The sequence below is a fragment of the Capra hircus genome, chromosome 7, assembly GCF_001704415.2.
Source record: "Capra hircus breed San Clemente chromosome 7, ASM170441v1, whole genome shotgun sequence".
NCBI classification, from domain to species: Eukaryota; Metazoa; Chordata; class Mammalia; order Artiodactyla; family Bovidae; genus Capra; species Capra hircus.
In genome coordinates this window covers 106,040,824-106,066,831 of record NC_030814.1, presented here as the reverse complement: position 1 = coordinate 106,066,831, position 26,008 = coordinate 106,040,824, and the positions used below count along the sequence as shown (strand labels likewise).

Below are 26,008 nucleotides of genomic sequence, written 5' to 3'. Positions count from 1 at the left end.
CTGTGACCTGCAAGGCAGCTGAGGTTCGCTGGTCACCTGCCTCAAAATGGACGGTGCCTGAGTCCTTGAGCGCCAGTTGCCGCAGGGTCAGCACGTGGTAGCCGCCGGGCTGGGCCTCGATCTCATTGAGTTCATTGGCAGACAGGGGCGTTTTGTCCAAGAACCAGTGGACAGGCTTGTAGTCGGCAGGGGAGATACGGCAGCAGAAGGTGGCCGAGGAGCCCTCCTGCACCTCCGCGTCCTCCAAGTCCTCTGTGATGAGCACTTTCTGGCCTGCAGAGACACAGACAGGCACGTCAGGGAGCCCTGGACCACTGCCAAGGGAAATAGGGTGCTCCCCAAGGCCAGATCTAGGGTGGGCTCTCAGCAGGGAGTGAGCAAATGACTCTAACAAAAAACGTTAAGTGGGTCTGAACTGAACGGCCCAAAAGCATTTGTTTTAGGCTCACCAGTGAGCCCTCAATAGACCTCTTAGGGCCTTCTGCAGAGCACACACGCTGACCCACAGCACGGCCCCTCCATCAAGCTGGGCTCCGTAACGTCTACACCCGTTGTCCCTGTCACAGAAAATCCCTTAATGCCATTCAATTTTGTATTAACAGAAATGTGGGGGAAAAAAAAGAGACATGCGGCTATAACAACATTTAAATTGAATGATCTGGAGGACTGACAACATGACTTTCTAGAAAAATAATTTTTTTTGCTGCTGTCTTAGGTATGGTGAAAGCTTAAGACATAAAGACTGACTGGCTGCCAGATTCCTTCTGCGTTCACAGGTGTCTGCATGCCAGGAAGCAGGGATGGCACGTCGGTTCTTGCTGTTCTTCAGCCCCTGAGTCATGTCTGACTCTTTGTGACCCCGTGGACTGCAGCACAGCAGGCTCCTCCGTCCTCCACCGCCTTCCTGAATTTGCTCAAATTCACATCCATTGAGTCAGTGACGCTATCTAACCATTTCATCTTCCGCCACCCCCTTCTCCTTTTAGCCTTCAGTCTTTCTCAGCATCAGGGTCTTCTCCAATGAGCCGGCTCGTCACATCAAGTGGCCAAATACTAGAGTTTTGGCTTCAGCATCAGTCCTTCCAATGAATATTTAGAGTTGATTTCCTCTAGGATGGACTGGTTTGATCTTCCTGTGGTCCAAGGGAACTCTCAGGAGTCTTCTTCAGCACAATTCAAAAGCATCATTCTTCAGCGCTCATCCATCTTAATGGTCCAGCTCTCACATCCATACATGGCCACTGGAGAAACATAGCTTTGACTGTGTGGACTTTGGCAGCAAAGTGATGTCTCTGCTTTTTAATATGCTGTCTAGGTTTGTCATAGTTTTCCTCCAAGGAGCAAGCGTCTTTTAATCTCATGGATGCAGTCACCATCCACAGTGATTTTGGATCCCAAGAAAAGAAAACCAATCACTTTTCCCCTTCTATTTGCCATGAAGTAATGGGACCTGATGCCATGATCTTAGTTTTGAATGTTGAGTTCCAACCCAGATTTTTCAAACTCCTCTTTCACCCTCATCAAGAGGCTCTTTACTTCCTCCTCCCTTTCTGCCATTCAGTTCAGTTCAGTTCAGTCGCTCAGTTGTGTTTGACTCTCCGTGACCCCATGAATCGCAGCATGCCAGGCCTCCCTGTCCATCACCAACTCCCGGAGTTCACTCAGATTCACGTCCATCGAGTCAGTGATGCCATCCAGCCATCTCATCCTCGGTCGTCCCCTTCTCCTCCTGCCCCCAATCCCTCCTAGCATCAGAGTCTTTTCCAACTAGTCAACTCTTCTCATGAGGTGGCCAAAGTACTGGAGTTTCAGCTTTAGCATCATTCCTTCCAAAGAAATCCCAGGGCTGATCTCCTTCAGAATGGACTGGTTGGATCTCCTTGCAGTCCAAGGGACTCTCAAGAGTCTTCTCCAACACCATACTTCAAAAGCATCAATTCTTCGGCACTCAGCCTTCTTTACAGTACAACTCTCACATCCATACATGACCACAGGAAAAACCATAGCCTCGACTAGACGGACCTTAGTCGGCAAAGTAATGTCTCTGCTTTTCAATATGCTACCTGGGTTGGTCATAACTTTTCTTCCAAGGAGTAAGCATCTTTTAATTTCATGGCTGCGGTCACCATCTGCAGTGATTTTGGAGCCCCCCAAAATAAAGTCTGACACTGTTTCCACTGTTTCTCCATCTATTTCCCATGAAGTGATGGGACCGGATGCCATGATCTTCATTTTCTGAATGTTGAGCTTTAAGCCAACTTTTTCACTCTTCTCTTTCACTTTCATCAAGAGGCTTTTTAGTTCCTTTTCATCTTCTGCCATAAGGGTGGTGTCATCTGCATATCTGAGGTTATTGATATTTCTCCCGCCAATCTTGATTCCAGCTTGTGCTTCTTCCAGCCCAGTGTTTCTCATGATGTACTCTGCATAGAAGTTAAATAAGCAGGGTGACAATATACAGCCTTGACGTACTCCTTTTCCTATTTGGAACCAGTCTGTTGTTCCATGTCCAGTTCTAACTGTTGCTTCCTGACCTGCATACAGATTTCTCAAGAGGCAGGTGAGGTGGTCTGGTATTCCCATCTCTTTCAGAATTTTCCACAGTTTATGGTGATCCACACAGTCAAAGGCTTTGGCATAGTCAATAAAGCAGAAATAGATGTTTTTCTGGAACTCTCTTGCTTTTTCCATGAGATCCAGTGGATGTTGGCAAATTGATCTCTGGTTCCTCTGCCTTTTCTAAAACCAGCTTAAAAAAAAAAATACAACCAACTTGAACATCTGGAAGTCCACGGTTCACGTATTGCTAAAGCCTGGCTTGGAGAATTTTGAGCATTACTTTACTAGTGTCTGAGATGAGTGCAATTATGTGGTAGTTTGAGCATTCTTTGGCACTGACTGCCTTTCTTTGGGATTGGAATGAAAACTGACCTTTTCCAGTCCTGTGGCCACTGCTGAGTTTTCCAAATTTGCTGGCATATTGAGTGCAGCACTTTCACAGCATCATCTTTCAGGATTTAGAGTGGTGTCATCTGCATATCTGAGGTTGTTGATATTTCTCCCAGCAATCTTGATTCCAGTTTGTGTTTCATCCAGCCTGGAATTTCACATGATGCACTCTGCATACAAGTTAAATAAGCAGGGTGACAATATACAATGCACTCCTTTCCTGATTTTGAACCAGTTCATTGTTCCATGTCCAGTTTTAACTGCAGCTTCTTGACCTGCATACAGGTTTCTCAGGAGACAGGTAAGGTTGTCTGGTATTCCCAACTCTTAAAGAATTTTCCACAGTTTGTTGTGATCCACACAGTCAAAGGCTTTAGCGTCGTCAATGAAGCAAAAGTAGATGTTCTCTGTAATTTTCTTGCTTTCTCTGTGATTCAGCAAATGTCAGCAATTTGATCTCTGGTTCCTGTGCCTTTTCTAAATTCAGCTTGTACATCTGGAAGTTCTCGGTTCACATACCCACTGAAGCCTGGCTTGGAGGATTTTGAGCATAATCTTACTGCTGCCGCTGTTTAGTTGCTCAACTGTGTCTGACTCTGTGCGACCCCATGGACTGCGTCCCGCCAGGCTCCTCTGTCCATGGGGATTTTCCAGGTAAGAGTACTGGAGTGGGTTGCCATGCCCTCCTCCAGGGGATCTTTGTGACCCAGGGATCGAACCCAGGTCTCTTGCATTGCAGGCAGATTCTTTACTGCTGAGGCACCAGGGGAGCCCAATGTGAAATGAGTGCAACTGTATAGCAGTGTGAACTTTCTTTGGCATTGCTCTTCTTTGGGATTGGAATGAAAACTGATCTTTTCCAGTCTTATGCCCACTGCTGAGTTTTCCAAATTTTCTGGCACATTGAGCATAGCACTTTGGCAACATTAGATGGCACATCAGGAGGGTGATTTATTCAAAAGGAGATCTCCTTATCTCTGTGTGTCAGTTGTGATCCATGAACTGACACACAAGATAAAGGCTTTGGCAGGAAGCATTAGCCTGGCACAAGCCTGTGTGTTCTGAATTTGTCCAAAGACTATGTGGTGTTATTATGGTGCACTCACTTGTGTAATTGTGTTAGTCGCTCAGTCGTGCCCTACTCTTTGTGACCCCAAGGACTGCAGCCTGCCAGGCTTCTCTGTCCATGGGACTTCCCAAGCAAGGATACTGGAATGGGTTGCCATTTCCCTCTCAAGGGGATCTTCCTAACCCAGGGATCAAACCCTGGTCTCCTGCACTGCAGGCAGATTCTTTACAGACTGAGCTACCCAGAAGCCCCACTTTTATAACACACGTTTATTTATTTACCATCTATTTAGCTGCATTAGGTCTTAGCATGGGGGCATCAGTAGCTGTGGCAGGCAGACTTAGCTGCTCCAAGGCATGTGGGGTCTTAGTTCCCTGAGCAGGGATTGAACCCACATTCCCTGCATTGCAAGGCAGATTCTCAACCACCGTACTACCACGGAAGTCTGGACACTTGCTTTAATTGCCTTTTTTAAGCATTAACATTCACTTTAGATTAGACAGCTGCGATTCCACTGCACTAACGAAATGTTTTCACCGAGCTCAGTGGATTCACTGTATTTCACTGAAAAAGAGGAAAAAATTCAAGAGTGGGGCTTCTTTGTTATTTTCTATGGACAGATCCCGGGAAGGACCTACAGCTAACTTCACCCTGACGCCAGCCCTGGGATTAGCAGGGCTAGGCTCAACCGGCCCTGACGTCCACTTGCCCTGCAACCCTGGAGCAGCCAGTAAGCCCCAGTGAAGCCCCGGTTCCCTTATCAGTGAAGTAGGATAATGACAACCCCCAGCCTGCCGGCCCGGTGAAAAGTTCTGTTCAAACCTGAAGACGTCCCTGAGCCAGTGACTCTCCGCAAGGGCAGAGGATGTACATCCATGTGTGAGCGCGTGCAGAGCCCACGTGTGAACACACACGGGGAGGGCTCCAGAAATATCCACCTGGCAGACAAGTGCACAAGAAGACGAGGGCTGCCAACGCACTGATGCAAGGCCCAGCGAGACCGCCCAGGGCAGCCCTCCTTGGAGACGGGGAAACTGAGGCTGAGTTAGTCCAGGGCCAGGCAGAGCTCTGATCTCTGCTGCTGCTGCTGCTAAGTCGCTTCAGTCGTGGCCGACTCTGTGCGACCCCATAGACGGCAGCCCACCAGGCTCCCCTGTCCCTGGGATTCTCCAGGCAAGAACACTGGAGTGGGTTGCCATGTCCTTCTCCAATGCATGAAAGTGAAAAGCTAAAGTGAAGTCGCTCAGTCGTGTCCAACTCTTAGCGACCCCATGGACTGCAGCCTACCAGGCTCCTCCATCCATGGGATTTTCCAGGCAAGAGTACTGGAGTGGGGTGCCACTGACTGCCCACCTACAAGTCTACTTTAAACAGAGCTTACACCTGAGCACACCACAGGCCTTGAAACCTAGTGGGCAAATGTGAGCAACGGCACAGTGCCCAGGCCTAACCTTTCACCAGGAGCCGAGCCTGGGACTGGGCCTGGCCAATGTCGCAGGTGTAGGTGTCACTGTCTGCCTTCTCCAGGGCGCTGATGGTGAGCCGCAAGGTCAGGCCCTCCTGGCTGGGCGCATGCTTCCCAGAGGCCTGCAGCTCTGTGAGGCCCTTGCGCCAGACCACTGAGACCGCGGGCCGCTCCGTCTTGCAGGTGAACGTGGCTGTGCCCTTCTCCTCCACGTGCAGGTCAGCCAACGGCTCCGTGAACCGGTTTGCCTTTTCTGGTGGAGAAGCAAGAATGAACGGGGGGGTGAGGTCTGTGTAGATGCTATGCAGGCCCTCAGGACAGGAAATCATTCCCATCACAGGTGGTTCTCCTGGCCCACCCCAGACCCTCAGGGACCTGGGCGAGTCCCTTATCTGCTGGGTGCCTCTCTCTTCCTACCTGGGACAGAACGGCTCCCAGGGGGCAGCCCCAGGCTCTCATGGGGTTTACCTTCCACTCGGAGACTGGCTGTGCTTTTGGAAGACTCCGTCTCACACGTGTATTTGCCCGAGTCTTTGAGTGAGGCTGCATGGATGACCAGCGAGGCCCGAGTGCCTTCAGTGAGCAGGTCATACTTCTGACTCTTGCGGATGGCCTTCCCGTCCTTCAGCCAGCGCACTGGGGTCCCCTCCCGCGACAGCTCACACCTCAGCACCACATCCTCACCCAGCATGGCCTGCTGGTCTTCCAGTGGCTTCATAATGTCAGCTGACCTCTCTGAAAAGAACAGACGTGGTGCCCGATAAGGCCTGGCCATCGCTCCACCCATGACCTTGGCCCTAGCCATGCCTGGGGTTAAAACAAGGCAAGCACTCAAGAGTTTCCAGGCTCTGGAGGCTGAGACCACAGAGCCCATGGCTCTAAAGCTTCCAACTCTGGAGCCTCAGGCCCAGGGACCTCAGATCCCTGGAATGCCGGGGAGGACCTTGGGAAAGAGAGCTGTTAGACCACAGAATCTTAGGTTCTCACCACTGTTCAGAGCTCTGTAACTCAAAGCATGGCCATGGGATGAGCTCTGGAAGTATGCTGGAAGTAGCAGCTCATAAATTTCAATGGCAATTTCACTACCAACATGAGCCATGCACCCTGGGAGCTAACATAGCATTTGAACCACGGCCTGAAGGTTACGAACTGTGCTCCTGCCCAAAGGCTCCAGAACCTCATCCTAAAGGGTAATCCTAGTCGTCCATGCAGTTCTGGATGACCAGAACCCCCCAGTACTCCAACAGATGCCTCTAGGTGCTCAGCAGGGGCTGGGGAGATAGTCCCTAGACACAAGCCCTTGCAGCTTCCAAGCCCAGGACCCCGGCTCCAGGCTTCCTGGGGAGAGCCCGGGCTCAGGAGCTCCCAAAGCAGCCCCTGGACCTGCCCCAGCCAGTGAGTCCCTGCTGCCACCATTCACCCACCTTTGACGATGAGTGAGGCCTTGGAGGTGAGGCCCCGCACAGAGAAGACCACCTCCCCAGCGTCACTTGGTACGGCATCTCGGATAGCTAGAGTGTACTTGCGGCCCTGGCGCGTGGCACAGAAGCGGCCAGAGCTGCCCACTGTTTTCCCGCTCACTGTCCACTCAGCCACATCGCCAGTGTTCTCATGGGACAGGATGCACTCGAAGCTGCAGCTCTCGCCCTCCAGCACCTCCACTGTCTTCAGCCTCTTGGTGATGCCCACGTGCAGCTCTGCGGGCCATGGAAACAGCTGTCATGCCCCACGAGACAGGCAGCATCAACTGACAGCAGCCGCAGGCAGACCCCAGGAGGTGGCCCATCCCTGGATGACCCGCATACCCCCCTCTAGCCCTGCTCCCAGGAGGCTGCCGCTCCCTCAGCAAGGGTCCTCTCGGCCTCCTGCTGGCCACACCCTGGCAGTCAGATGGCTGACGGCTGTGAGTGGTGACCACTCCTTTCACATGTGCTAGAGAATAACGTGGAGAGAATAAGCACCACCTGGTTGCCACCAGCTTACATGCTCCATAAAAAGAACAGTTCCCCTAAATGAAGGGGAATCCAGCTCTAAGAAAAACTCACCACACCACCCTTCCCCTTCCCGTCTCATCACAAACTGGCCAGACCATCAGGGACCAGCCAGAGGGTAACTGGGCAACACTCCTGCCAAACACAGAAGAGGGGAAAGGACTAGGGGAGTGGAGTCAGGACAGACATACACGGGACCTCAGGGACCCACCAGAACCATGCCCAGACGGGAAGGCGCCTGGGAAGAGAAAGGTGACCTGCCCACAGCTACCTTCAGCAGGCGGGGCGGTGGCCTGGGCGTCTTCCGGGGACACCCCTGCCTGACAGCACAGCCTCTCCCACGCACTACCCTCCTGACGCCTCCCTCTGGGGCCCCTGCGCCTGCCCACACATCCCCGGGTGCAGAGGGAAGTTTCCAGCCTCCGCTGAATCCTTTATCCCCTGGGACTCGATCAAGCAGGGCCAGTCTATCTCCCAGGCTTTGCTCTATCGCTTGTTACCCCTGGCCCACCTGCCTGCACCTGGGCCTTCTAAGACCCTGTCGAGGCCATTCCTTCAAGAGTCTGCCCCGATCTCTCCAGGCTCAGCAGAGCAGACCCTGGCCTCTGAGAGTGAGTGGGTCCCCCAAACACAGGCACACCCAGAGCCACGCCCCGGTGCCCTGGCCCCACGTCTGCAGCTGGCCGCAGCACGCACCATGCACGCTGACATGGGCACGGGTCTCATCAGTGCCCACGTCGCAGGTGTACAGGCCAGCATCATCCCGAGTCAGGCTGCGCACCACGAGGCCTCGCAGGCCCGCCGAGTGCGAGAAGTCGTACTTGTCACTGGGGCCCAACTCCACCCCGTCTTTCCGCCACACCACGCGGGCTTGGTGGTCAGAGACCTCACACTGCAAGGCCAGTGTGCCCCGCTCTTCCACAGACACATCGTCCAGCGCCTTCAGGAACACCACCGGCTTCCCTGCAGGAAGAGCACAGGCGTCTCAGGGGACCAGCTGCCACCTCTGGCCCTCTGGGTAAAGGGTGCGTGTCCCAAGGGTCCCCACGGACCACGCACAGCCACCTCACCTTTGACCACCAGGTGGGCAGAGGCCGTAACCTTGGGGGAGGAGATGCGCACGGTGCCCCCGTCAGCCTGCCGGACCCGCTTCAGCACCAGTGTGTGGCGGCGGCCCTCGTGGGTGATCTCGTGGAAGCTGTCGTTGTACAGCGGTGTCCCGTTGAGCAGCCAGTCCACTTCTTCGTCCTCGTGGGACAGCTCGCAGGAGAAGCGGGCACGGCCCTCCTCCAGGACCTCCACGTCCTCCAGCGGCTGCGTCACTGTCACCTTCCGTTCTGCCGGGAGCACGAGGCGGCTTCAACGTGACCGCCGCCGCTGCCTCCTCTAGAGACCCTTGGGGCCACGCCCCCTCTCTCTCTGCCTTCCACGGTGACCTCCTAGAGACCCTTGGGGGCCCCTCACTCTCTGCCTTCCACGGTGACCTCCTAGAGACCCTTGGGGGCCCACATCCCCCTCTCTACCTTCAACAGTGACCTCCGTGCTGCTCTGGGCGCTGCCGGCCTGGCACCGGTAGACACCAGCATCGTCAGGGGTGAGCCGCAGGATACGCAGCTCTGCCATGTGGCCCTCGAGCCTCATCTTGAACTTGCTGGATGGCGCCAGGGGCGTCTCCTCCTTGTACCACTGCACAGCCTTGGGGGGAGGCTTGAAGTCACAGGACAGGACGACGGACTGCAGCTCCCGCCCCACCTTGGGCTCCAGAGGCCGTGTGAGCACCACGGGAATGTCTGCCGTGGGAAAGCAAAGAGGGCAGCAGGCATTAAGCGGGCCAGACCACGAGGATGGAACCCCCGCGCCCCAGGCCCTGTCCACCCTCAGCCGAGCCATCGGCCAGCGCCCTCTCACCAGAGACCACCAGGGAGGCGGTGGAGCGTGATTTGCCGATGGTGAAGTGCACTGGCCCCGTCATGGTGGAGTAGGTGTGCCGCAGCGTCAGCCGATGCACCGTGCCCTCCTGCTCTATCCCCACGTCAGCCCCCGCCTGCAGCACCGTCTTTCCCAGGAGCCACTTGGCGGGCCGCACCGAGGGGATGGAGGTCTCACACTCGAACCAGGCGGGGGCCGGCTCCATCACCGTCACATCCTGCAGGCCCCGCACAACCACGATGGACTGCTCTGTGGACGAGGGCCAGTCAGCGGGGCAGTCCCGCGGGAGGGTCTCGAGCCCCCCCCCCCACCTCTGCAGGGCCTGCTCCTGGGAACAGACCCTCTCAGGGACACTCACATCCTCCTGGGAGCACCCCGAGGCCACCAGTCAGGCCCTTCTCAGGGTTGTGTTCAGCTCTGTGCGACCCTATGGACTGTAGCCTGCCAGGCTCCTCCGTCTATGGGATTCTCCAGGCAGGAATACTGGAGTGGGTTGCCCTGCCCTCCTCCAGGGGATCTTCCCCACCCAGGGACCGAACCCAGGCCTCTTACGTCTGCTGCACTGGCAGACGGGTTCTTTACCACTAGCACCACCTGGGAAGCCCAAGCCTCCAAGTGCCACAGGCCACAGCCCTTCTCCTGGGGAAAAAAGGAACAGCTTCCACCCGGCCCTGCCCAAACCTTCTACGAAGAACTGTGCACTGGTCTTCACGTCGCCGGCATCACACGTGTAGGTGTCCTCGTCCTCGGGCTGGACGGCGTTGATGACCAGCTTGCGGTAGAGGCCGTCGCTGACCATCTCGTACTTGGCCCCAGGGTGCAGCTCCACGCTACCCTTGAACCACCGCACCTGGGCACTGGCCCTGGACATCTGGCACTCGAGCACGCCGCGGTGCTTCTCCATCGCGATCTTATCCCGCAGCGGGCGGAGGATGGACACGGGCAGCTCTGGGGGTATACCCCGTGGGGTCAGAGTGGGCGCACAGCGAGCCTAAACCCCCAGGACAGGGTGCTCGGGCTGTGCATCTTCCCACCAGCCAAACTGGGACCCCATGCTCAGGCTAAAAAGAGCCCAGGTGACCCGCCCGCCAGAGCCAGCAGGCAGCGCGGCGGAGTCTCACCCTCAGGCTGGCCGGGGACGTGCTGCTCACCTCTGACCATGAGGACTCGTCCAGGGGGCCCTCAGCATGTCTGTGCCCGCCCCACCCTGACACCCCATCCATTCCCTCACCACACAGCCTTACCCTCACTCTGCACACCCCGAATCCTCTGCACCCTGTCCCCTCCATACGTATCCAACACCCGGGCCCCTACCCCCAGCCTGTTCCCAGGCCCTTTCTCCCCGCTGCCCCACCATCACCTTGACTGTCACCACGGTCACCAGACAAAAGGCTTGTACGCTCACCTCCTGCTGGGGCCTCACACCCTTTCCAGCATTTGCTGAGGTCCCAGGAGGGAGAATTTACTGGTAACTACATTTTCAACAAAGAAGGAGACCCGAAGACTGCCTCCCCTGGTCCACTCTCTTCCTGCTGAGGAGGGAACACCCCTTTCCCTCCTCCTGGGTCATTTCTAACCTCATTCCGGGAGGTACCCCAGGACAGACAGCAGGCCTTTCAGCCCCGTAAGACCCAGCACATGTACTCGTCCACACAGACACTGTCCAGCCCCTCCCTTGTTTGGGGCTCCCATCACCTTTTACTCGGAGCTGGGCTCGTGATTCCGCATTTTCTGCTACAAACTTGATTTCCCCTGCATCTTCCACCAGGACCCTCCGATAGATGAGAGTGTATGTCCTTCCTGGGGACAAAGCCCACTCAGCACTAAAGGGCAGGGTGGCCTGGGGACGGGGAGGGGTGGCCTGGGGGCAGGAAGTGGGGAGGACCCCTGCTTTGTCCCCCCACTGTCCCCGTCTCACCTTCCTGGCGGATCCTCACGTTGTCACTAGGCCGGAGCTTACTGCCCTCCCAGAACCACTGCGCAGGCACCTCATCATGGGAGACCGCGCAGGAGAAGGTGGCGCCCTCTTTCTCCATCACTTCCACATCCTCCAGAGGCCTCACGATCTGCACATTCCGGCCTGGGGCACAGAGCAGGCCCTGCTACACCCCGAGGCACAGGTCTCCTATCTGACCACCACCCCCGGCCCAGCTTGCTAACGGGGTACAGGCTGGGCACAAGGGCCGAACCAGAGGGCCAAGCATTTGCTGGGGGACACAGTAGGAGGCCGGGAGGTCCTTGCAGCCACCCACCCAGCCCTCACCTTGCACCTTCAGGGAGGCCGAGCTCTGAGCATCGTGGGCATCGCACACATACACGCCCTGGTCTCCAAACTCACATCGGTAAATGACGAGACTTCTGCAGGCCCCTTGGGCCAACATGCCCATGGTCTTGCTTACCCGCAGCTCCACATTGTCCTGTGAAGGAACGAGGCCAGGTCAAGGGCTGGCACTGCCCAGCAGAATGGTCTGACACTTGCCCACTCCTGGTTAGAGGCAAGAGGGGGCAGAGGAGTTCGCAGGCACCTTCAACCAGCGCACATCCACATTGGGGCGTGAGAGCTCACAATCCAGGGCCACCTTTTCTTTCTCTGTGGCCACCACGTCCTGCAGAGGGCGGATGAACTTCACAGGCAGCTCTGGGAAGACAAGAGGGAAGTGCTGAGAAGCAGGGCCTCTGTGCGGGGACAGAGTCTGAACTGGCTGGAGTCATTCAGCTGGTTTTAGGAAGGGGTCCCCTCCCCTACGATGCCCCACCTGCCTCCCTGGCACCGTAGGGACAGGGGCAGGCACTCTAGAGTGAGTGCTGCCCCACCTATGAGCACCCACCAGTGACCACAAGATGGGCAGAGGTGTGCACGCCCTCCGCCCTGAAGGCCACCAAGCCACCGTCCTGCCGCTGCAGCCGTGACAGCGTGAGGGTGTGTGTGGGGCCGTGCACCGCCAGCTGGCAGTTGGGTCCCGGCTGGAGCCGAAGACCGTCCCGAGTCCAGGTGCCCTCCACGTCTGCGTGGGACAGCTCTACTTCCATGGTGGCCGTGCCCTGCTCCTGCGCCTCCACGGCCTGCAGGCCCCGCACGAGCCGGATCTGGCGCACTACGGGACAAACAAGGGAAGGGTGAGCCGCTGCAGCAAGACCCCGGCCTCGGGCCAGCCCCTGTCACGTCCTGCGGGAGCCTCACAGTGCCCTGTGGGGAGGCCTCCCCGCTCCTCACTCCCTTCCCCTCCTCCCCGCCCCCTGCCAAGCGCAGGGTCTTCTTCCCTTTTCCCCCTTTTCCAAGGCCCTGCCCCCAGACAGCGTTCCCCTCTCCTCCTACCCCCTCCACCTCCTCAATACTCAACCCTTGGACCAAGCTCGCTTAGCTGCTCACTTTCCACAGTCAGCTTGGCCTGCGTCTTGTCGTTTGGTGTCTCGCAGCCGTAGAAGCCGCGGTCGGCGAAACCCACACTGTGCAGAACCAGACGGTGACGTGCGCCCTCGGCGTGGATCTCCACTTTCTCGCCCGACGCGAGTGCTACGGCATTGCGTGTCCACTTGACCTCTGGCCACGGCCGCGTCAGCTCCACCTCCATGGTCACTGAGCTCCGCTCCTCCACGGTCTGCGGCTCCAGCTTCTTTCTGAACAGCACTGGAGCCTCTGCGGTCATGAGAGGAGGAGATCACCAGAGCCACTGTTTACTCTCAGAAAAGCAAGGCAGAGCGACCCGGCCCACGACCCCCAGCCAGCAGACCTGCCCTCCACCACATTCTGACTCCGAGCTAGGGAAGGCCTTGGCCATGCTCAGGGCTCAGCAGTACGTGTGCGCAGGTATGATTTTATGAGTGGATAATAGCACTTCAGCTGGAAGCAGGCATGGCAACCCACTCTCCCATGGACAGAGAAGCCTGACAGGCTGCCATCCATGGGGTCACAGAGAGTCGGACACGACTGAGCTACTGAGCACACACACAACCACACCTCAGGAGGGCTTCTTCTCACCCAGTCCCCCTCCCGCCTACTGCTCCCCTCTTCTGAACTACCTCCTGCCACGCCCGTAAAAGCCTGATGCTCCTAAGTGCGGCTGGTGAGCAGAAGCATAGGGACACAGAAAGCTCTTGAGACAAGCAGACTCCAAGCCCCCAGACCAGCTGCACCCTGTTCAACTGGCCCTGGGTGCACCACATTACGGAAGAGAAATGTCTGAGGAGTCCTCCCAGACTCAGGTTGTGCCATGGGCAGAAGCCAATCTACCCATTTCACTCCCTTCCTCATGAGCTGGCTTGGCTCCCCCAGGGTTAAGTTCTGGCTCTCCCCACACAACCTGGCTTCAGTGAGCCAAGTGCATCCCCATCCCCTGCATATGCGTGCCCACCTTGCCATCTCCCCCACCTCTCGGCTCAGCAAGGGTCCTTTCCTCCAGCAAGAGCCCCTGGATCACGACCTCCGCCCACTCTCTCGCCAGGGGTGCACTGCAAGAGTGTACCACCTCCCCTTCAGAGCAGGTGTCTGGCCCCATGGGCCCACTCTGCAGCTGACAAACCCACGTCCTCTGAAGTCAGCCCAAGGGGCTGGATCCAGGCCGGCAGCAGGGTGTATCAGTACAGCTCACTAGGAGAACCTGGTACAAGAAGCTGTGGCGCCCTCCCTGCCGCCCCACAAGCTCACCTCGGACCCGGAGGGCAGCCGTGGACTGGATGCCCTCAGCCTCCGCAGTGACCTGGCCAGCATCCTCCAGGGCCAGGCTTAAGATGGTCAGGCTGTGGCTGGCACCCTTCTGCGATATGAGAAACTTCTCTCCCGGCTGTAGTTGGACACCATCTCGGAACCATGTGACCGCCACGTCGCTGGGGGTCACCACACACTGGAAAGTGGCCTCGCACCCCTCCTCCGCAACCACCGCACTCAGCCCAGACGTGAACTTGACCACGCGGGGTACTGCGGACAGAGGCTCCACTTGAGATACAGACAGGATAGGCGGGGCTTCCCCCTCTTGCAGACTCCGCGGAAGGACCCCTCTTCCAGGAAGCCTCCCAAGAATGCTCCGCCAAGCTACCCATCCTCCCTGGCGACTCAGCCCGCGGACCTGGCACACGCATACCGATAACGGTGAGCATGGCGCTGGTGTGGTCGTCGCGGCTCTCACACACGTACTCCCCTGCATCCTCTTCCCGCAGGCCCGACACCGTGAGCGAGCGCTGAGTCCCCGCAGCCGCCATCTGGAAGCGTTTGCCGGACCGGAGTTGCGTGCTTCCGCGGCGCCACACCACCTCAGCCTGCGCAGGGCTCAGCTCACAGACCAGCGTCACCGTGCCGCCCAGATCCCCGCTCACGGGCTCCAGGGGGCGGCAAAACTTGGCAGCCACCTCTAGGGGAGGGGAGGGGACGTCAGCCTGGCAGGGTTCAGGCCGCGGGACCAGCTCCGAGCCGCCTGCTTGCACGCCTGGAGCCCCACCCAGTCTCCACTCCAGGAGCCCCACCCAGTCTCCACTCCAGGATGCTGCCAACAAGGGGTTCCCAGAGGACCACCCGGCGGAGCCGCTCACCTTCCACCTGCACCGAGAAGTCCTGCCCCTCTGCGCCCACGCGGCAGCTGTAGACAGCGCTGTCCAGGGTCTGTGCCCCACGCACGGTCAGGGTGTGGGTGTCCCCCAGGCTGGCCATCTCATGCCGCTTGCTGCGGCGAATCTCCACACCATCTTTGAACCACGTCACCGCGGCCACAGACGGCGTGGCCAGAGTGGCTGTCAGGACGATGTCCTCGTGTTCCCTGACCACCAGCGGTTCCCTGCGCCTGGGTTTCTCTGGGGCGGGGGGCTCAAACTCTGGCTCTGGGCGGGGGGATAACAAAGGAACATTAGACAGGGGACCCCCTCATCCTTGGCCTGAATCCCAGCCCCCTCCAGGCCACGTGGTGGGAGAAGACTTGAAATGAAACTGCCTAGGCGGTCTGCCTCTCCACCGCGCCTCTCTGCTGAGCAAGCGAGAGAGGAATGCCTCAGGGCCACACTCCACCTGCCAGGCACCATCCAGGCTCCCAGGGGCAGCACAGGGCAGTGAGGAGGAGCCACTTGGGACCACAGGCCTGGGGGCCACGAGCTCTGTCCACCAAGAGCTCAGAGTCCAGGATCCTGCCCCACCCCAAGCGGCACTGGGCCCCATGAGCAGCTAAGGCAGGGAAAGCAGGGCACATAAAGACCCTGATGTAGCCTGTGGCTGGGCCAGCATTCCAGAGGAGCAGGAGGGAGCGGGGCCAGGAAGGGCAGCAGAGGGAGACAAGCTCAGTAGAGGAACCCCCTGCAGGGAGGGGAGAGGCCGGGCAAAGTCTGAGACGTGTGAAACAGCCTGAGTACCTCCAGCAGCCAAGCGTGAGGGAAAGGCCAGGGCCGAGAAAAGGGTGAGGGAGGCCCTGGGAGGGGACCTAAGAGGGTCCCTGTGAGGGCTGATCCGGGGGAACACCTGGAAAGACCATTTGGGCTGCAGGATCAGATGCCAGGGCCACAGGTGTGGAAAGGTGGCCATTAGGGTTAGGGTTAGGGACAGGGTTAGACAGAGACAGGGTCATTGAGCTCAGGACTCTGAAACCCAGTGATGTCACCAGCAGCAGGAGGGACAGGAGCAAGCAGGCAATATACCCACTTGGCTCAGGCTCAGGACAGAATGGGCATCTGAGCAGAGGCCAACACAACAGGCTGACCTAAATACGGCTGGACAGTCAGGGGCCCGAGCTGAGACAGGGGCACCAGACCCAGTGAAGGCAGGGGCATTCAAGGCCAGAAGTGCCCCAGAGCAGGGCCCCACAGCTGCCCAGGAAGACTTAATATGGGAATAGTGCCCCCTGCCGCCCACAGACAGAGAATGGCCATTTCAACAGCCTGCAGATGGCTGAGAAAGCCTCTGTGGCAGGTTTCACGCTGGGAAAGGTATGGATGTGGCAGGGAGAAGCGGGAATCTGGGGGAAGAGATGTCAAGAGTGTCCTGGACTCAGGGCTCTGGCAGGCATCCTGCCGCTCAAGGGCCTTGCCGGGGGACAGAGCCCTGGAGCTGACTGCATCCATGGAGAACCCAGCTGAGGACCCCAGGGCCCAGCATCCCCCGCACTCACGCCCCCCACCCTGCCTTGGCACCCACCTGTGACGTCCAGGTGGAAGGAGACCTTCTGGCCCCCGGCCTCGCAGCTGTACTCCCCGGTGTCCGCCTTGCCCGCCTGCTGCACCACCAGCTGCCGGGTGCAGCCCTTGGCTTCTACAAGCACTTTCGAGCTCGAACTCAGCCTCTTCCCATCCTTGTACCAGGTCACCTCCGTCTGGGCCTGGGCCACCTCGCAGCTCAGCGTGGTGCGTGCTCCCGCCTTGGCCTGCACTTCACTGCGTGCCGGCTGCTCCTTGGCAAACACCACCATAGGCTCTGCAGACAAGGAAGGATGCACAGGCTCAGAGATGCCATCTACGTCAGGAATGCAGCAGGATGGAAAGAAGGCCTGGGCAGGTGGGAAGGGGGCTGGGCCCTGCTCCAGGCTCTGTGTTGTGCCACAAGTGCCCACAATTGATCTATACATTCCGTGCGTGCTGCTCCAAGTGGGGGCTCTGGGAAAGATTTCCTCCCTGCACAGATTCCTCTAGGAAAGGAACTGTGGGGTCAGGATGCACGTGCCCTTCAACCTTCCTAGAGGATGCAGTCTTTCTCACACGACTGTACAGAGAACACTCCCACCCACAGTGCATGAGAGTTCCTGAGGCGCCATCCTCTGGGTGTCGTCAACTGGTAGGGAGCATGGCTGTACTTCCTGAGCTTTCCTTTGCACAGGCCTAACGACTTACAAAGTGAAGCGCCATTTCTCATCTTTTTGGCTTTTGGACTTTGCCCTTCTGCAGTATCACTGCCAGACGTTTACCAACTTATCAGTAGCGCTGTCTGTCTTTTCCTTTTTCATTTTCAGGAGCTCTTCATATATTTATATTAGAACCTTGACACTTATGGGTGTGTAAATATTTTCTCCATCTTTGTCACTTGCTTCTTTATCTTTTATGTGTCTTCTGTTGACATAAAGTTCTGAGTTTTAACACAGGCAAGTATGTCAATTGTCCTTTGGGGAGCCCTCTTACACTGTTCGTGGGAACACAAACTAGTACAGCCACTATGGAGAAAAGTGTGAAGATTCCTTAAAAAACTGGGAATAGAATTGCCATATGACCCAGCAATCCCACTGCTGGGCATAAACACTGAGGAAACCAGAACTGAAAGAGATACGTGTACCCCAATGTTCACTGAAGCACTGTTTACAATAGCCAAGACACCTGATGCAAAGAACTGACTCATTTGAAAAGACCCTGATGCTGGGAAAGATTGAAGGCAGGAGGAGAAGGGGACGACAGAGGATGAGATGGCTGGATGGCATCACCAGCTCGATGGACACGAGTTTGAGCAAGCTCTGGGAGTTGGTGATGGACAGGGAAGCCTGGTGTGCTGCAGTCCATGGGGTTGCAAAGAGTTGGACACAACTGAGTGACTGAACTGAACTGAGGACACGGAAGCAAGCTGGATCTCCACTGGCAGATGAAGAGATGAGGAAGATGTGGTGCACACACACAATGGAACATTGTTCAGCTATAAAAAGGAATGCATTTGAGTTCATTTTAATTAGGTGGATGAAACTGGAGCCTGTTATACAGAGTGGAAGTCAGTCAGGAAGCGAAACGCCAATACAGTATACTGATGCATGTATGTGGAATTTAGAAAGACGATAACAGCGATCCTCTATGCAAGGCAGCAAAAGACACAGATGTACAGCAAAGACTTTTGGACTCAGTGGGAGAAGGTGAGGGTGGGAAGATTTGAGAGAACAGCACTGAAGCATGTATATTACCATATGTAAAACAGATGACCAGTGCAAGTTCGATGCGTGAAGCAGGGCACTCAAAGCCGGTGCTCTGGGACAACCCAGAGGGATGGGGTGGGAGGGAGGTGGGAGGGGGGTTCAGGATGGGGGGACACATGGGCACCTGTGGCTGATTCATGTTGATGTATGGCAAAACCCACCAGAATGTTGTAAAGTCAGTATCCTCCCATTAAAATGAATTAATTTTTAAAATGTAGTGATTAATACATGTATATACTGCTTAAATCTTTTATTACCATCAGGTCATTAAATAATCTATATTAGCTGCTAAGAGCTTGTTTTAACTTTTATATTGGAGTCTCTAATCCACCGGGAGTTGGTGTCCATGTGTGCTGTGACAGATATGTTAATTTTTATTATAGAGGAATATATATAATATATATATGGTTATATGGCATTTGCAGTTTATGAAAAAATTACTCTTTCTCTACACTACACACTAGCACTACATAGTTAAAAAACAGAAAAGGGATGGGAGAGTTTGGTTAAATGCAGGGCTTTTTCAGAGCTCACTCTTCTATTTCTTTGTGTTTATCCCTGCACTGAAACCCCGCTGTTCACTACGGTAATTTTATAACGTTTGATATCTTGCCGATCAAGTGCTCTCGTTTTACGAGTGCTTCCGTTCCACCTTGTTTCCATCCCACCTGACCCTTGCAATCAACTTGTCGACTCTGACACACCCACAGAAGAGCCTCCCTTTGGATTTTGATTGGTGGTACGTGTTCAGCTGTGTCCAGCTCTTGCAACCCCAAGGACTGTAGCCGGCCAGGCTCCTCTGTCCATGGAGTTCCCCAGGCAAGAATTTCTGGACTGGGTTGCCATTTCCTCCTCCAGGGTTTTGAGTAGGAATGGACCCCTTAGTGCCTTCCATGCATAGCTCACCATTCATTTAGATCTTCACTGCCTCCCTAAAATGTTTAATAATATCCTCTCTTGGAAGCCTTAAACAAATTTTACTAGGCATGGAATTCGAAGCATGATACTTTTGATGTCATTGTAATTGTCTTAAAATACCATTTTCTGACCCTCAGTTGCTAGTACATCAACATAGAAGCGTTTTCTGTGTATTTTGTATGTGGCGATTATTCTTAACTTTCTTACTAACCTTATAAATTCTTTCTACTTTCTGCATTAATAATGTTATCATCTAGGAACTCCACTTCTTGCTGTATCTAAATTTGACTTTATACTGTTCCTGACAGTCTCTACAACACTGGACATAAGATGTGACAGTGGAGCCACTTGAAATGCTCCAATGACAAGAAAAGCTTTCAAGGTTTCTCTGTAAGTATGATGTTTGCTGTTGTTTTCTTTAGTACTCTGTATCAAATTAAAGAACTATTCATTTATTAGTCGTTCAGTAAGAAGTTATCAAAATGAACATATGCTGTATTTTATACAACTCAACCTAGATATGATGTAAACATTTTATCGAGCACTTTTATTCTGCATTTTTTAAGGCAGAAATATGCTTTTTCTCTTTTAGCTTCTTAATGTTATAGGTTGATTTTAATGTTCTGATGTTGAACAAACCTTGCATTCCTGGATTAAGATCTTCATGTCTTGCTCCATTCACTTTGCCAATGTTTTGTATAGGATTTTGATATTGACATCCATAAAAGATTGGCTTGTAATTTCAATTCTTTATACTTTGTCAGATTTTGGTATCAATGCTATGGTAGCTACATAAAATGAGTTAAAGAGTGTCTGTCTATACACACACACACACACACACACATAAATAGATACACACACACACACATATATATCCCTTTTCCATTCTCTTAAAGAATCTCCATGAATATGAAATAGTTTTCCAGAATATTTCATATAGTTTGCCAGTAGAGCCACTGAGCTTAATCTTGTTCTATGAGATCATTTTATTATGGTTCCATTTATCTAGAAGATTATAAGACTGTTCAAGTTTATTTCTTCTTGTGTAAGTTTTGATATAGTTTTCTAAGAATTGACCAATATTTAAAAACTTTTCAAATCTACTTGTATGAAATCATATTATATTTTTTATAATAATATAATTATTATAATAATTCATCTCTATTTGAAGTTAACCTCTCTTAACAAAAGGAAACTAAAGTTAGTCTGCAGACACCTCTGTGAACCACCTCAGAATGTACAGAAAGACATGCGTCATTAGGAAATGATATGAAACAAATACTGCTCTGCCAGTCAGGAGCGCTACTCTAGTACCTCGTCTTTAAGAAAGCCTATTGGTGTGTAGGGAAAGCTCCTTACTACTCTCCATTTCTAAATTTATAAATCAAGCTCCAAAGGGAATACGGACACGGAATGTACTAACTGAAGGCAAAAGAAAACCAAAATGTGCTTTAAAAAGAATGTACCATATCTCAGAGGTGCATGTCAAAGGCACCAATCCTCTTCTCTCGGTTTACTTTGCACAGACATTGCAACAGAACAGAAACCTAGGTTTGCAACATTTAGGTGCACAGGTAACTTCTACAACAATGTGCAAGGAAAAGAAACAGTGTCCCATAACAACTGAAATAAATTCAGACTTGAGGTAATGCCAAGCATGATTATGTGGCTGAAATCCTCTTATCAGGTTCAAAAAACTACAAGCATCTCTGATTAGGGAGAATCCTCATACAACGCCGGGTGAGAGAATTTGGATACTGCTAAAGCATCCAAAAAGTACATTCACATATCCCAAGGTGAGAGATATGTGGCCCACTTGAGACCCCAAGGGCCAGATGGAGCCAGGGTCCTGGGCACCAAAGATCACCTGGAACATTACAACGCGGAAACAGCACTCGGGGTGCCCAAGAGAGGCCCCTCCTCCTCCCACACACACCATTCCCTCCCAGTGTCCCTGGGATCAGCCAGGAGCATGAGAATGGGAGGTGGGAAGATGGGAGATATGAAGAGGTTAAACGCAATGAAAAGATCCGGTCACGGCTGCAAGTCAGTCACATCATCTCCAAAAGATCCTCTCAAATAACTGACCTGTGACGTCCAGGCGGAAGGAGACCTTCTGGCCCCCGGCCTCGCAGCTGTACTCCCCGGCGTCTGCCTTGCCCGCCTGCCGCACCACCAGCTGCCGGGTGCAGCCCTTGGCTTCCACACGCACTTTCGAGCTCGAACTCAGCTTCTTCCCATCCTTGTACCAGGTCACCTCCGTCGGGGCCTGGGCCACCTCGCAGCTCAGCGTGGCACTTGCCCCCGCCATGGCCTGCACTTCACTGCGTGCCGGCTGCTCCTTGGCGAACACCACTGAGGGCTCTGGGGACAAAGGGGGATACACGGGGTCACAGATACTGTCTAAGTCAAGGTGCAGCACTGGGGAGGAAGGACTAAATGGTGAAGCAAGAGAACTGGAAATTTCTCTAGATCCTGGCTAGCTGTGTGGCCTGGAAAACCCTACCTCCTTCTCACCGAGTGACCACAGTTTACCTATATATTCTCCCACTGATCCACGCCTGTTGTTCCAGGTGAAGACGCTGCAAGAGACTTCAGTGTACACACTACTCTGGGAGAACTTCAGGGTCCTGAGGCATCGGTTCTTCAACCTCTCTAGGTGGGCACCCAAAGGGCAGTGCAGGGTTGCAGCCACAGTCATCTGGCATTAGCGCTCTGCACAGGCCAGCTCAGGGAGGGGTGCACTCCCACCTGCCCTGCGGAAGCGACCTTGAGCCTCCAGCCTCTGGTCTACGCTCACCGTGCCAACTGTGGCCAGTCAGGTGGAGGGAAGTCATATCCCCCTGGCTACCTCCTGCACGGCACCCATGACTCAGCAAGTGGCGCGACTGTTTCAGTCTTCTGGCCCTCGCTGTTTGCACTCCTGTGGTGTCACTCTTCAGGTGTTTCAGCTGACTGTCAATAGCGGTTTCTGTCTCCCTGTTACTCATTCTCCAGAGCTCTTTATGTGCTTAAGTGCTAGAGGTTTGACAGATGATGCACTCTGCAAATACTGTACCCATCTGCATAACTTGCCCTTTCACTCAAGTTTTTGTTTTAACTCTGTTTATTTAGTTTCACCACAGAGCTTGTAGGATCTTAGTTCCCCAACAACGGGTCAAACCTGTGCCCCTTACGGTGGAAGCACAGATTCTTAACCACTGGGCCACCAGGGAAGCCCCCAAATTTAGTTTTAATGTAGTCGAATACAGGATATTGTTGCACTGTTCTGTTTAAGACTTCCTTTACCCTGAAGCCATTAGATAATCTATGTCATCATCTGAGGTTTTATGGTCTTCCTCTCATACTCTGGTCTCAAACCCACCTGGAGTTCCTTTTTAACTGCTGTTCCAGTTACCTATGCAATTTTTTATGATTTAATGGTGAAAACACCATATCAAAAAGACCATCCTTTCTCCATTGCCTATACAAGTTCACTGGTTTAAAAACAAAAACGGTGGGGATGGAGGCAAAGTTGGAAGTTCATTTATTCACAGGTCTGATTGTGAGTTCACTATTCTGGTCCTTTGATCTGATAACGATCCCTGTATTGTAACCCCAGTATCTTTATTACTATAGCTTTAGGATAATTCTCTTTTCAAGAGTATGTTGACTCTACTTGACCTTTGGAATCTGCTGCTCAATTTTCAACTATCCAAAGAAAAATATTTGTTGGATTTTTATTGGATGTGAATATATCTGAATCTTCCATAGATTTCCACCTATTTCTTTAGGCATTTTTTACTCTCTCTCTCAAAAATGTTTAACCATTTTCCCCCACTAATGTCTTAAATATCTTTATTTTACTTGGAACTGGAAAGATCATAGTTTTCACAATGCTGTAAATCTTTTAAAATTTCATTTTCCAACTATGCTACTACTATATGGAAATATATAAATTGCCATGTAAAAAGTCCATATATGGAATGTTTTCCACATATTGACTTTTTACATGGCAATTTTCTCAACTCTTATACTAAGTCTAATTAATCTTCTAGATTTTCTGAGTTGATATCCATGTAATCTGTTATTCCTTCTTACGTTTCATGCTTTGCATTGATCTGCTTTGTTTGTGAAGCTACATAAACCTTGCAATATGGGAGTACAACCTTATCACAGTGTATTATCTTGTTGATATATTGCTGAATTCAGTTTGCTAATATTTTGTCTAGGGTTTTCCTTTGATAGCTATAATAAACTGACCTGTAATTTTAATTCTTGGTACATTCCTTGTCAGATTTTGGTGTCCATGTTATGTTACCTACAGAAAACCATTTGCAGAACGTATCTCCTTCTATTCTCTAGAAGAATCTCCATGAACATGGATTAATTTCTTTCTAAAATATTTAATATAATTTACCAGGAAAGCCACTGGGCTTAGATCTTTCTGAGAAAAATGATTTACTGTGGTTCAACTTACTTAAAAGGTTTACAACTGTTGGAGTTGTCTAATTCTTCTGTGTTGCTTTTGATAATAGTTTTCTAGGAACTGGCCAAATTGTCAAAATTTTTCAAATTGACTACCATAAAGTAATGCGTCATATTCTCTTAAAATATTAATAACATTTGACAAAGGTACAGAGTGAGTTTTCTGGTATCTATACATAACCACAAACTATTATGTACAGGTACAATCCAACACTGTTAGGTACTGGCAACCAGAGGTCAGTGTAGGATCACAGCCTTAGTTATTTGATATTAACACCCTCTTTTTAAAAACTATTTATTTATGCTTTTAATAGTATAATGAACAATGAATCCACTACCCACGGAAGAACTAGTCCATTCCCAATCAGTTATCTACCTGTAACAAACTCCTACTGAAAGGAAAAGAAATTTAGATCTCAGACTTCTCTGAACCAGCCAGGGAGGCAGAAACCACGAGGGAAACTCTGTAAAGTACATACTGTTTCATGAGACCATGGCTGCTGCTACTGTAAAATCTCAGCTTCTAGTGCAGTGGTGTAGTTAGCTTACTCCTTGGAAGGAAAGTTAGGACCAACCTAGACAGCATATTCAAAAGCAGAGACATTACTGTGCCGACTAAGGTCCGTCTAGTCAAGGCTATGGTTTTTCCAGTGCTCATGTATGGATGTGAGAGTTGGACTGTGAAGAAGGCTGAGCACCGAAGAATTGATGCTTTTGAACTGTGGTGTTGGAGAAGACTCTTGAGAGCCCCTTGGACTGCAAGGAGATCCAACCAGTCCATTCTGAAGGAGATCAGTCCTGGGATTTCTTTGGAAGGAATGACGCTAAAGCTGAAACTCCAGTACTTTGGCCACCTCATGCGAAGAGCTGACTCATTGGAAAAGACTCTGATGCTGGGAGGGATTGGGGGCAGGAGGAGAAGGGGACGACTGAGGATGAGATGGCTGGATGGCATCACTGACTCGATGGATGTGAGTCTGAGTGAACTCCGGGAGTTGGTGATGGACAGGGAGGCCTGGTGTGCTGCGATTCATGGGGTCGCAAAGAGTCGGACACAACTGAGCGACTGAACTGAACCGATAGTATTAGCTACTTATTTGTTTCCATTTCTAAGCTTACAGATCAAACTCCAAGAATACTGACACAAATGTTCTAACTGAAGACAAAGGAAAACCATATGCTGTTTGGAAAGAGCATGCTAAACCTCAGGCGCATGTCACAGGTGCATACCTACCAAGAGTCAGCTCCCTTTTTTACTCTTCACAGGCACTGAGACAAAACCTGGATGTAGAATTTGGTACATGAAGTGAAAGAGAAAAGAGCCTCCCAGAACACCTAAACTAGTATGAACCAAATTTTAGTTTTGAGATAATTCCAAGCATGATTATGTGCCAAAAAAAAAGGTCCCCTTAATTTTGGTTCAGTGAAATTCAAACAGGTTTCACTAGGAAGAACTCTCGTGTGATGTTAGGTGAGGGAGGGATGTGGGAACAGCCAAAACATTCAACATAAGGATATGCACGTATTCCCAGGTAAGAGACATCTCATCTACTTCAAACCTCAAGTACCAGGTGGATTCCAGAGTCCTCAATATGGGGAGGATTCTACACAGCTTCTGGGACATGTGAATAAGTGTTACATCAAACACTACTTGAAGTTTACAAGAATGGCCAAACTCCCTTCCATATCCAGGCCCCTCCAATTTAAATTCCCTCGGTTCAGCCATGGCGTAAGAATAGAAGTGGAAGGATGGGAGACTTGAAGGGAAGTCTAATGTAAAGAGCACTAGGGTCCAGTCGGTCTATTAGTCAGTCCCATCATCTCCTCCAAATGCTCTCAGTTAGAACCCCCGGTGATGTCCACACACAAGGAGACCTTCCGGCCTCCAGCCTCAGAGCTGTACTCCCCAGTGTCTGCTCTCCCCGCCTGCTGCACCACCAGCCGCTGAGCATGGCCTTGGGTCTCTTCCTGCACTTTTGGCTGGGCACTCAGCTTCTTCTCACCCTTGAACCATGTCACCTCCTTCTGGGTCTGGGCTACCTTGCAGCTCAGCTTGGCTGTCCCCCCAGTCACAGTATGCCCTTCACTCAACACTGGCTGTTCCCTGGCAAATGATGTGCAGCTATGGACTCTGGGGACAAGGAGGGAAGTACAAAGTCACAGACATGATCATCTAAGGCAGGAAGGCAACAGTAGGGGAAAGGGACTAAGTAGGGAAGTAGAGGGACTAGAAACTTCTCTAAGCTCTGCACTAGATATGTGCCCAAGAGGCCCCATACCTTATCAGCAGTGGTGACACAATTTATCTATACATTTGGCCACAGCTTCAAGTGGGCAGTTCTAAGGAAGAACACTGCAAAAGACT

The 26,008-nt window shown here is 52.6% G+C and overlaps 1 protein-coding gene across 46 annotated transcripts in view; it reads right to left on the bottom strand.

Annotated features, from left to right (window-relative positions):
• OBSCN (obscurin, cytoskeletal calmodulin and titin-interacting RhoGEF) overlaps nt 1-26,008 on the bottom strand; it is a 232,988-nt gene that overhangs the window by 82,208 nt on the left and 124,772 nt on the right. For all 46 annotated transcript variants that reach the window (XM_018051517.1, XM_018051518.1, XM_018051542.1 and 43 more), the window contains 20 exons: nt 21,265-21,540; nt 16,512-16,787; nt 14,927-15,211; nt 14,482-14,748; nt 14,049-14,318; nt 12,774-13,040; nt 12,232-12,498; nt 11,929-12,041; nt 11,667-11,820; nt 11,322-11,483; nt 11,099-11,203; nt 10,085-10,351; nt 9,383-9,652; nt 8,998-9,264; nt 8,545-8,811; nt 8,171-8,437; nt 6,908-7,180; nt 5,952-6,218; nt 5,470-5,736; nt 1-273 (listed from right to left, as the gene is read on the bottom strand). In XM_018051517.1, coding sequence (XP_017907006.1) covers nt 1-273; nt 5,470-5,736; nt 5,952-6,218; nt 6,908-7,180; nt 8,171-8,437; nt 8,545-8,811; nt 8,998-9,264; nt 9,383-9,652; nt 10,085-10,351; nt 11,099-11,203; nt 11,322-11,483; nt 11,667-11,820; nt 11,929-12,041; nt 12,232-12,498; nt 12,774-13,040; nt 14,049-14,318; nt 14,482-14,748; nt 14,927-15,211; nt 16,512-16,787; nt 21,265-21,540 — 4,860 coding nt within the window. The remainder of the gene's footprint in view (nt 274-5,469; nt 5,737-5,951; nt 6,219-6,907; nt 7,181-8,170; nt 8,438-8,544; nt 8,812-8,997; nt 9,265-9,382; nt 9,653-10,084; nt 10,352-11,098; nt 11,204-11,321; nt 11,484-11,666; nt 11,821-11,928; nt 12,042-12,231; nt 12,499-12,773; nt 13,041-14,048; nt 14,319-14,481; nt 14,749-14,926; nt 15,212-16,511; nt 16,788-21,264; nt 21,541-26,008) is intronic.